This window comes from Nicotiana attenuata, chromosome 8 (genome assembly GCF_001879085.1).
Source record: "Nicotiana attenuata strain UT chromosome 8, NIATTr2, whole genome shotgun sequence".
Lineage (NCBI taxonomy): Eukaryota > Viridiplantae > Streptophyta > Magnoliopsida > Solanales > Solanaceae > Nicotiana > Nicotiana attenuata.
In genome coordinates, this window is record NC_031996.1 from 26,258,688 (window position 1) to 26,270,891 (window position 12,204).

Genomic DNA, 12,204 nt, shown 5'->3' on the forward strand with positions numbered 1-12,204 from the left:
ACACTCTAGACGACTGTAAAAATGAAAAAAACTAGTGGCTGGGGGGGGGGGGGGACGAAGTAAGTTTTACAAAATACTAGTTAGACCGTCTTTGTTATATGGGGTGGAGTGTTGGCGAGTCAAGAATCTCCATGCCTAAGAGATGAGAGTAGCAGAGATGAGGATGCTGAGAGAAATCTATGGAGACACAAGGAGAGATGCGGTCAGGAATGAAGGTATCCAGGATAAGATAGGTACGGCCTCCATGGTGGACAAGATGCGGGAAGCGAAGCCGAGATGGTTCGGGCATGTGAAGAGCTATGTCCAAATGCTCCAGTGAGGAGGTGTAAGATATTGACGATAGTGGGTATGAGGAGAGGTAAAAGTAGGCCGAAGAAGTATAGGGGAGAAATGATTAGGCAAGAAATGGCGCATCTCCAGCTTACTGAAGATATGACCCTTGGTAGAAAGATGTGGCAATCGAGAATTAGCGTAGAAGGATAGTAGGTAGTTGAACGTTTTTCCTCTTATTTAAGTAGTAGTAGCATTATTCTCGTATGTCCATATATTCTTAGATTTCTATGACTACCGAATATTCCTTTTATTTTAGTTATTCTATTGTCTTGTTGTTGTTATTGCTTCTTTGACTTTTTCACTACCGTATTGCTTTCTCTATTCTGATGACTACTGATTATGCATGCTTGCTTTGAACCGAGGGTCTGAAATAGTCTCTTTACCTGTAGAGGATAAGAGTAAGACTGCATACACATTACCTTCTTCGTAGCTCATCTGTGAGATTACACAGAGTATATTATTGTTATTGTTAATCTGCTCAAAAATATATTTAATGAACTATTTTAAATTTATCCATAAGCACAACAGAACCATTTTTATCATTTTCTCCCTTTTTTATACCGGAAATACAAAGAGGAATATGGGTATGTATTAAGAACGAGAATTGGTCTGGATGCTTCACTCCTCGCGCAAGCAATCGAAAAAACCGGCAATCATCCACACACTACACCGGGGCCCACAGATTTTTGTCCTAGTTAGCAGCTAAACGACACTGTTTAACCGCAAACTGTCACGTGTCTAGACAATGTTACCGGCTATCCCGGTAGCTTTTCACCCAAAAATAATTCACTATATCATGCTTGCGCTCGTTCTTCGAGACAGTTTCTAAATCATTGCCAGAGTAAGAGTAGCACCGTTATCTTCAACTCTCCTAATCTGCGTTTCACTTCTGTAAGTATTTCAAAATTCAGCTTTATTTTTTGTACTGTTAGCGCAAATTTAACTTGTTATAACAGGTTCTATGGTTTTGTGATTGGATTATACGATCATTAACTTATCTATCAGTTATTCTGCTTTAGCTTATTAACCAGTTGATTGGAAATGGTTTTGGTTTTGGAATTTATGCATCTTCTTCTTATGGTGATTTTGACGGAAGGTTGGGATTTTGTATATGCATATCTTTTCTTGTATGTATTTTCTGTAACTAGATGTTGATTGGAAAGTAGGGTAAGGTCTGTGTACACACTACACTAACCAGACCCCACTTATGGGAATATACTTTGTTTGTTGTTGTTGTTGTTGTAGATGATGATTGCTCAAATTGAATGTTAAGAACTTTTGTATAAGCTTTACACATACACATGTTTGCTTAATTATGAATTGATGAAGAAAGAGAAAGAGTTTTGATTTGCGAGCAAACAGCTAGAAAATGACATATCAATTTTGTTATAATATGTTGAAGTGTGTTAGCAGTTTGGAGATGTTTTAAAGTAGTGGAGATTCTAATTTTTTGTTTTCCAGGTGTAAATATGCATTTTTTTTACAGGGCAAAGTATTTGCCTTGAAACTTCTGTTTTTTATATTTGTCGACTTGCTAGTAGCATGACTATGTCTGTAAAGCATCAATGGATAACTAGCGACTGGATAGGTTTAAAATATTGCAAAATGAGAAGTATTGGAAATTCTTTATGGTTTCATTTTTTTTTTTACCTTGAAAATATTTGTTTTTTGAATGTGTTTCATGCTTTATGAGCTCCTAAGCTCTAATCTCTACTCACTTTGCCATTTCCACTCTCTTTCTCTCTGATTAATGTGAAGTGTGTTGAATCCAATTGCAAAAGATGGCGAATAATGCGAAAGGGGAGGAAAATACTCCTCGTGGAAATGAGTGGGAAGTTGTAACGCTTACAAAGTCAGTATATGCTGCTGCCCCTGGACCAAAACAAGTCGACCTTGTCGATGATAATAGTGCAGAGTATGTAGCTGAAACTTCTGATCCAATGTTTATGTCGGGGCACTTTGTCCTTCCACAAAATCAGCATGAGGATTCGGCTTTTCAACCAGATAACGATGAGATTCTTAACGGGCAGGGTGGAAAAGATGCTTCTCCTGAATTTGTTGCTGACAAAGGGGTTAATTCGGATATATATGAAGAGAGTACAAAAACTAAAGTGCTGAGCACAATGGAATTTCCTGGAGATCAAATATTTGATGAAAAGGGTAGCATTTTATCCGCATGTGGTGCAGAATTTGAAGAAGATGCAGTCTTGCAGGGGTTAGGTTTGGTGGACAAAGAGCAGAATTTCTTTGATGCCCCTACTTATAATTCTTTCCATGATGAAGAACCCATGGGTGGGTCAGCATCAACAGAGGAAAGCAATATTGTTGCAGAACCAGTTGAACCCTTTCACCAGGGTATAGATTCAGGCATGTCAAATTTTCCAAAGGCTAAAGATGAGGATAACTATGATGCAGAAAATCTTCCTTGTCAAGCGTGGTGGAAAAGGCAGGCTGTTTCACTTATTGCCCATGCAAAAGATGCAAATGCATTCTGGTCCATTTTCATTGCTGCAGCTGTTATGGGCCTTGTGGTTATTGGTCAGAGATGGCAGCTTGAAAGGTGGCAGGTAGTGCAAATGAAGTGGCAGTTTGGAGGCAATGATGAGGTAAGTTTATTGCTATTCTACTTGAGGTAGTTCAAACTGCTGTCTTCACTGAGTCGATCATGTCCTACCTTGGTCCTGCCATTGCTAGTGAGTTTTTTAATCAATTAGCTGAATCATGTTGAAGTGATTGATTACTTAACTTTTGCCTTGATTCTTTTGATTGTAACTTCCTGAAAGGAGGTGATTACATGATTTTAGTACTTCCTAATTTTTGCTAGTTAGAGGGAAATGTCAGGTAAATACTAGCAAATCAGATATTCCAATGGAGATAAAGATTCGAAGAAACACAGGATTATACTCCAATTTGCTGGATTTGAATAAGGTCGTTTCAGGTTGGTTGCAGGCCAGTTGTCGTACTTAGCAGACCTCCAATATCTTCTTTAGCTTTCCTTCGCCCTCTCTCTCATCGCTCTAATTCTTTTCTCCTTTTATATCTGTCCAGATTCCATGTCATTCGTTTTGAACAATAATGGCACCATAAGTTAGTTGCAGACACCAGATAACAAAATACCCTACTTGCTGTTTCACCCTTTTGTTTCTTCCTAAGTTGTTCATCTTTTCTTTTACTGCTTGAATCCGTTGTTATCGAGAGATTTCAATCTTTCAAATATCACTATTATTTTGGTAATGCTGAAATTTTTTATTCTGCTTTACCTGGAAGCAGTGCATATTCGTGTTCTCAGGATACATGTGGGATATGTATTTTACTTTGTCAATTATTTGGACATGTCATTCACTAGTTGGATACACATTTATAAAGTGGGAATGGGAATGGAATGACATAAAGAAATTTCTTCCCCGGCTATTTGAGTGGTCTTTTAGGAGGTGGAGGGGAGGATTAGATGATATTGAGGCGAGAGGCATTTACGGTGAGTTTCTTGTATCAGAGTGAATCATCCAGAGATAGAATAAAAGGGAGATGTGAAAGAAAGTGGGAGATACCAAGGCTTCTAGAAGGTAGCTTGCTTTACTTGGTGCACATAGGAGATGCAATGATAACAGTAGGTAGTTCAAAGGAGAGGAGGGTTGTGGTGAGTTGGTATAGCTTGTGGCGGGAGTGGGGGAATACACAGACCATAGTCTACTACAATGCAAATACACCGCTCAATTTTGGCAGTAGATTTTTCTTATTGAGCTTGTTTCCCTCAGTATTTTGGCTGTCATTTGAGTTCTACAACAAAATTTTAGTTTCGCAACCTATGAGTGGAAGTTGTTTTGCGTCCCTTAGCAGCCTTAACTTTTTTTCTTAAGTTGACTAAGGCAGGCTATTTTAAAAGATAGAGAGCCCAACAAATAGGATTGGGTCTTGGATGGGCTGATGGTATGAGAAAGCTTTCGCTCTGCTTCTTTCTGATCTAGTTGACGATATGTAGATAAGACAGAGTGCTGAAATATTAACTAGTAAAGTAGACAGATTGAATACCTCTAAAGAGTTTAATGATCCTTTCTGTGGGGTTAAAATATTTGAAGAAAGATTGCAGCCAAATAGTTCCTATGAGAGCCTAGTCTTTATAACAACACTAGAGGTTATGAGGTTATAAACGTGGATGATTTATGGGGTTTAAGATTCTCCTAAACCATATTACCGTATTTCATATTTGCCGCTAATATTTCATCCTGCGATAAATTGCATTTTTGGATTCACCTTCTTGCTTTCTACACATCAACAGAGAATGGGCAAGACGATTATTAGTCCCATATCCCGACTGAAAGATATGATGATTGGGAGTGATCGCCGTGGTTCCTTTATCCGCGGCAGTGCATCAGCGCAACGTTAAGATGACGACGACGAAAATGAGTTCTTCCCTGTGCAGTACATGTGCTAGGTTTGCTTTTCGGTGTACCTAATTTTTATTTTTATTTTGTTGCTTTTGACTGAGCCTAATGAGTTCAGTGTTGTTAGTGATGGGGTTGTAATGGTGAGATCTATGAGCAATAACTATAATTTATAATCATTAGAAAGTGAGATAAAGAACATGAAGTGTTGGATACTAAAGAGTAGCTTTTTTTTATTTAGCTAAAAGTGATATCCGGATCCATATGTTTGCACCTCGACTATTTCATCGGTTACTCCTACTTCCCACTAGCACAACTGCAGAAGTACAAAGTGACTGCCCACAAAGATTAGGCGGATAATAAGGAATCACTCAGTATTTTTGGAGATTAAAGAGCAGTTTTTACTAGATGTGATAATATATTTCCTCGTGCTGCCTTTGTTAGGGAGCGTGTTACCTCACAATGTGGAATTTTGATTCGAATTTAGTCGGGCTCCAATACAAATATGGAAGACCGGGAACCAAAAAGTAATAATATGTTGTTTCAGAGGCTACAATCCAAACTGCCTTAGCAACCGTGGACAACATGAGGACGTTATTAACATCATACACATTATTATTCAGCTACTCAGGTAATAATCTTGAATGAGTGGAAGTAGGGGTGTTCATGGTTCGGTATGGTATGGCTTTCAAAATTGCATCGGTAATTTCAGTTTTCGATTTTTAAAAATACTATACCATTGTTATACAAATTAATTTGGTATGGTTCGGTATTTTTAAGTTCGATTTTGGTAACATATGGTACGGTAAGTTGGTAACCACGATTTGTTCGACTTCAACTTACATATAATAGAGAAGTATAGTGCACAGAAATGCTAAAGGGAAAAAGGTAAATGTTAGAAAAACTAAAAACTTCATTTGACGACATCCTAAACAATAACTGCTTGAGATGATGGTGATTATCAGCTACTTAAATACCTTTTTGAGTTGAATACACTTTTAAAGAAACATTCAGTATCAGATTAACACCTTAAATACACATACAGAAGTATTCAAGGAAGGGAAAATCATACAGTTACCCACAAAAACAAAATTATTTACCCTTGTCTACCCATTTGTTTTTTTACCCGTAAATTAATTACATTTCCTACCCATAGTAGTTGTTGTGGGGAATTTTTTCTTTATTCTCCAGTTCTTTTTTATTTCTATGCTTCTTTTCTTTTCTTTTTTTTTCTTTTTTCTCGTTTTCTTCTTGTTTTTTTCTTTTTTCCTTTTCTAATTTTATTCAACTTCTTTTTTTATATTCTTTTTTCTCTTCATAATCTAATTTCATTTACTGTTTTCACTATTTTTTATTATTCTTTTTTTTATACTATTACTGAAAAAATCAAATTGTGTATCAATTAAATGTAGCTAATACAATCAAAAAGTATTAACTAACATATGATACCAGTATAGTATATAGCTATACCAACAGGGTATACAATTGTACGCAAAGAGTTAAAAAAAAAAAAATTCTTGTTTTGAGTTTCAAAATAACCACAAACTCAACAAACCCAATTTATGAGTTTCAAAGCTTCAAGGTCCTTCAATGGTAGATTAAGAGCCCATTTGGATGGGCTTAATTTAAGTGGCTTTTAAGCCAAAATAGCTTTTAAGCCATAAGTTAGGAATTCTAGCTTTTGGCTTTTGGCTTGTTTTTGTCATTTTAGCTTAAAAACAAGTGTTTAAAAGCACTTTTTTACAGTATCCAAACAATACAAATGGCTTAAAAGTTATCTTGGCTTAAGAACACTTAAAATAAGCCAATCCAAACGGGCACTAATGTTTTGCAATAGTCAGAAGTCTTGGAATTCAAGTCATAGAATAAATCAAAATGAAAAAAAGATTTGAATTTTCACTTTGCCCCTCACGCTGGGTAAAAGCTTAAAGCAAATTAAAAGGGAAAAGACAAGTGAATTTACGGATAATAAGTATACTATTATGCTATATTGTATACTATTACCGCATACTGTTACAGTATATTGCATATTATTACAGTATACTATAACAATATATTGTATACTATAATAGTATATTGTTGCTAGGGGTGTTCATAAAAATCCGAAAAACCGAACCAAACCGAAAACCAAACCAAACCGACCAAAAAAATCGGTACTTTTTGGTTTGGTTTGGTTTTGGTTTTGAATTTTAAAAACTGATCAAATTTGGTTTGATTTTGGTTTTAATAAGAAAAAAAGCGGAAAAAAACCCGAACCAAACCGAATATAGGAGTAGCTATTTCAAATTTATTATTACACCTATATATATGTATATTTTTATACAAAGTTTCAAAAATTTAATGGTAAATGTTAATAGTTTGCACTTTTAGTATAGTTCTTTACCTTTATATTCTAGTTTGATTGGTAGTTTTCTTTTGTTAAGTGTAAGAATCCATTTAGTGTTAAAAATAATATATTTTTAATTGAGTCCTTAAATTATTCATCACTATTTGATTCAATTATCATCAATACATCTTGGTAAATAATAGATTTCTCAAAGGGCAATTGATTTGATAGTGTTACGTTGAAAATGTGGTCGCCGGAATATGTGTTTGGTAGTGTATGTCTTATACTTAAGAAAAATCGACAAATAACCGAAAAAATCGAAAACCGACAAAACCCGACATAAACCGAATCGAGAAAAAACCGACTTAAATGGTTTGGTTTGGTTCTAATATTTGAAAAATTGACTTACTTGGTTTGGTTTCTTTTTAGGAAAAAACCGATCCAAACCGAACCATGAACACCCCTAATTGTTGCAGTATAACTATATACTCCTATAGTATATTGTATATTGTAGCGGTATACTGTTAGATAAGTGTGTTCTTCTTCGATTATTACAATATACCGTTGCAGTATATTGTAAACTATAATAGTATACTGTTGCAGTATAGCTATATACTCCTACAGCATATTGTATACCGTAGCAGTATACTATTGGGTAGCTGTGTTTTTCTTCGATTTTCAGCTGAAAATTTCAATCTTAATCAGCTCCAAATGCTATCAAATTTCAGTATGAACTTCCAGAAGGTATGATAAGCAATATTTAACAGCACCCACTTTGAATCAAACAAGAAATCTTCAAAATAAAAATTTTAAATTCAAGAGCTTCAAAACAAATCTCAATACATGTTCTCCTTCCATTTATTAACTCCCCAGTAATTAATACAATAAATTTTATTTTATTCAATTCTCAGGCGCACATAAATAAAAACAAACAATTTTCCCACAAACTTCCATAGATCTCTCCAGAGGTACAGTGATACTTGTTGCCCCCACTCGTATGGGCGGTCCAGATTCATTCCCCTCTATTTCAAAGGTCAGATTTTTCCCTTCTTTTTTCTGCTTTTACTTTTACTACTACTTGCCAAATATAAACTCATTGAATTCCATTTTCACTTGGGATTTTGGATTTCTACGGGTTTTTTTCCTTTCCTTTTCACAATGCAATTCTGCAAATAGGTAAAGAGATGATCGGAGGCGGTGGAGACATACACAAAACAGTTACAGTGAAAATATCGGTAATAATTATAGGAGCTACTGTATGGCTTAAGGACTGTTTACAGTGAAAACAGCAGGGGTATTTGCTGTTGAGTTGTTTTTGACAGAGGACGGTCAGGTTGTTAGCGCGAATAGAATAAAGGCCGGGTAAATAGTTTGGGCCGCATGGATAGGAAAAGTAAATAATTTAGGTCTGTGCATTAAAGGGTAAATAATTTAGAATTAATGGATATAAAGTGAGATATTCCCTTCAGGAAGCAAAAGCAATTCCCTTCTTCGTTAATTAATTATCACGTGAAGGATATATTTCAATTAAGATAAATGACTTCTTCGAGTGTAACAACAAGCTATTCATGTAATAAAAAAACAAAGCAAGATGATTTTGGCCTTCTATATCAACTTTAAATTTAGAATTTTAGGCCCTTTATTAATCTATATTTAAATTAATTAATTTATTATTATTTATATAATACTCCCCCTGCTTCAAAAAGAATGAACATATAACGTATGGAGAGTCAAACAAGATTTTCTTTGATTATAATTTTTGCATATGCCTTTTTAGATATTTTGAATTGTAAACTATTGTGACTTATACTATTTTTATGTAGTTTTTAAATATGTACATTTTATTAGAGAACATAAAAAATCCATATCCAGATTCACATAGAAAATTAACCAATTTGATAAAGGTTCAAACAAATTGAAATGAAGGGAGTAATATAATATATATGGACCGTACAAGTAATGAAAAAAATTCTGGCATTTCGGTATTTTTTTATAAATACTTATTATGGTTACCGAATACTAAATTTTTTAAAAACAAATACCAAATACCATACCAAATATTGAAATACGAATATCGCACCGAAGTTATTCGATTTTAGTATGGTAATTCAGTATTTACCAGAGTATGCACACCCCGAAGCCAAAGCCACAAGATTAGGAAGATTAGGCTGCCATTGCGTTGAAACATGAAGTATTTGGTTGATGTCATGTGACCAGGAGGTCACGGGTTCGAGCCGTGGAAACAGTCTCTTGTAGAAATGCAGGGTAAAACTGCATACAATAGACCCTTGTAGTCTGGCCCTTACCCGGACCACACACATAATGGGAGCTTAGTGCACCGGACTGCCCCTCTTGCAATAAAACAGGAATCTTTATAAATTCACCTCAACATTAAATCAAGAAACTTGTCAACGTTCTGACACAGTCCTTTGACATGTTCCTTGAACATGAAATATCTGAAAATGCAGATATGCCTGACTGAAGAAATACTAGTTGAGCAAGACTAAATCAGAACACAAGTGACAAATGAGCTCATAGCTTTGACATTTGCTTGGCACAACAGGAGATCATAATATTGCCGTGAAAAATTGACGCCAATAATGAAAAAGTTCAGCCAATAAGCTTTGTACGAACCGGAGTCGGGATGGCAAACAGAACGAGACACACTGGAGTAGGGATGGCAAACAGAACGAGGCACGCTGGTGAAGAGTAGCAGTAGAAAGGCCACTTTCCGCCGGGAAATTGTACATTTAATGTAGTATGGGTGATGATTTAAGTTAGAAAAATATATCATATTATCATGCCATCTAAAAGATACATGTAACAAACAACCTGCTACGACATGTTAAATTACACTGACAATGCAAGAATTATATTATCAGCATATATAATACAGATCTGATGCAAATGAAAAGGCCACAAATATCGAAGCAGTTGCAAGAAGTAAAACTGAAACATAATTGAAGAAAGACAACATAACAGTTAAGAAAACAGTCCAAATGAATACCATATCAAAGTAGTTAACCATCCCCTCGTACAAAGTCTATCACAGAACATTGTCTTTGCTTTTACAAATGCTCTACTACACATGTTTGTTTCTCAGTAAAGTAGTAGTGTAACCGATGCTGCTGCGAAATGAGGCATTTTGCAGCTAGGCATGAACGCCTTGCAAACTGCAAACACGGTATAAATATCTTTGCAACTGCATAACAGTAAACTGCACGCTCTTCTCATTCCTTTTTGGGACATCATAAAATTAGAACAATACAGAAAAGATTAGCATGATGACGTACAAAATGAGAAATGGTCCCACAGAAAAACTACATACTATATGGTTAACAACAATGTACTCAACATCCGGGTAGGTCGGGGTTGGGGAGCAAGCTAAGTAACCTATGTATGACTTTCAGAACTCTAACCTCTTTCAGATTTCTAACATATGTACCCTAACTTTGTATTTTGACAAATCAGAGCTACATGTGATTACAGATATAGTACAACATCTAATTTACTCTGTCGATTGAAGCCGGATATGAGGGCAAGGCCTATCTGGTTCTCCTTTTGTCCATAGATGCTTCAAGTCACCTCTTTTCTTTCCCAACAACAAAAATGTGCCTGACATAACAATATAGATCTTAGCGTACTATCACATCGAGCATTGGCGGACCGTAGTTATAGGCGCAGGTTTGACAGAATCCACGACTTTTGGCTCAAACCTTATATTTATGTGAAAATAAGCATAAATAGGGTTAAATATATATCTCAAAACCCACAGCATCAAAATTATGGGTCCACCACTAACATGGAGTACTTAACAAGTATGTGATAAAGAAATGGACCTTGAGCCTAACTCAACCCCAAAAGCGAGCACTTGAGGTGAGGATTGCCCGAGACCAACCAAATTCCCATCCCACAACCGACATGGGAAATCAACATCCACCTTCGCTGTCAGATTTTAAATACTGGCTGCTCTTACTATAATCGCCTTTATACGCTTGATCTTACATACCTAATGTGCAAGGAACTATATATAGCAAAGCAGGTTGACCATGCCCATCCATCAAGTTCAGAGCCACATATGTTACAAATAAACCTGTACAGAGAAAATAAAAGTCAAATGAATTCGCGGGTGAATCTAGCAGAATTTAGTAATAGTTCGAAGATGCAATACATCATGTATATCCAAACATTTCAGCTGGTCACAAAAAACATGTTAACTTCTGATGACATGAAAGATATATATCGAGCTTAAATGTAGACATTTGGCCCCCCAAAAGAAAAGAAAAAGGGACCTCAAACGTTGGGGATGCATAACCCTCAACGTCGAGGAAATGCTTTGTGAGTTCTGACATTTATCTGATCTGATTAGATAACATTAGTAGGGATAGTGGGCAAAAACAAGATACATGATTGCTATCTATTACATTCCAGGGTATAGTCAAATTATTCTATGTAACAACCCTCTGTTTTTGGTCGACTAAAAGATGCAGGGGCACCGGGGGTAGGGAGAGAGAGAGAGAGAGAGAGAAAGGAAATGTGAAAGCAAAAAACTACAGGATCTGTATTGACATAGTTTAAGAACAAGTGCATAAGATAAATCAAATGTTATATGCAGAAGTTATACCTAAACCGTAAGCAATCATAGTCCACAGGAAATAACCAGCTCGAAGACTCTTATTACAAAGCCAGTCATACCTGCAACAAAGAACATAATGTAATAAATAAAACCAAAATTTTAAAACCTTTCAAGTTGTAAGAATGCAGCATTAATCATGATACCCAACCCTTTTTCCTTTTTTGAAANCAAATTATTCTATGTAACAACCCTCTGTTTTTGGTCGACTAAAAGATGCAGGGGCACCGGGGGTAGGGAGAGAGAGAGAGAGAGAGAGAAAGGAAATGTGAAAGCAAAAAACTACAGGATCTGTATTGACATAGTTTAAGAACAAGTGCATAAGATAAATCAAATGTTATATGCAGAAGTTATACCTAAACCGTAAGCAATCATAGTCCACAGGAAATAACCAGCTCGAAGACTCTTATTACAAAGCCAGTCATACCTGCAACAAAGAACATAATGTAATAAATAAAACCAAAATTTTAAAACCTTTCAAGTTGTAAGAATGCAGCATTAATCATGATACCCAACCCTTTTTCCTTTTT

The 12,204-nt window shown here is 35.6% G+C and overlaps 2 protein-coding genes across 4 annotated transcripts in view; one reads left to right on the forward strand and one right to left on the reverse strand.

The window, feature by feature from the left end:
• Positions 1,071 to 4,974, forward strand: LOC109231097 (ATG8-interacting protein 1-like). Of its 2 annotated transcripts, none has more exons than XM_019396656.1 (3): positions 1,071 to 1,224; positions 2,115 to 2,939; positions 4,610 to 4,974. In XM_019396656.1, exons 2-3 carry the CDS (start codon positions 2,115 to 2,117, stop codon positions 4,715 to 4,717), a joined length of 933 nt encoding a protein of 310 aa, XP_019252201.1. In that variant the 5' UTR covers positions 1,071 to 1,224; the 3' UTR covers positions 4,718 to 4,974. The 2 variants fall into 2 exon arrangements, with proteins under 2 accessions (XP_019252201.1, XP_019252200.1); XM_019396655.1 differs by having other exon boundaries at positions 1,127 to 1,224; positions 2,092 to 2,939.
• The window catches only part of LOC109231098 (signal peptide peptidase-like 4), a 17,853-nt gene continuing 15,672 nt past the window's right edge, over positions 10,024 to 12,204 (reverse strand). Inside the window, exons 12-14 of one of the 2 annotated variants that reach the window (XM_019396657.1) lie at positions 12,031 to 12,101; positions 11,051 to 11,134; positions 10,024 to 10,656 (exon numbers count right to left, since the gene is read on the reverse strand). In XM_019396657.1, coding sequence (XP_019252202.1) covers positions 10,550 to 10,656; positions 11,051 to 11,134; positions 12,031 to 12,101 — 262 coding nt within the window. In that variant the 3' untranslated portion in view covers positions 10,024 to 10,549. Of the gene's footprint in view, positions 10,657 to 10,880; positions 11,135 to 12,030; positions 12,102 to 12,204 lie in introns of both variants that reach the window. The other variant, XR_002068756.1, reaches the window with a different exon arrangement.

Coding starts and splice junctions, on each gene's coding strand:
- LOC109231097 (XM_019396656.1), top strand. CDS start 2,115: ATGGCGAATAATGCGAAAGGGGAGGAAAATACTCCTCGTGGAAATGAG. Junction 2,940..4,609: donor AGTTTGGAGGCAATGATGAG/GTAAGTTTATTG, acceptor ACACATCAACAG/AGAATGGGCAAGACGATTAT.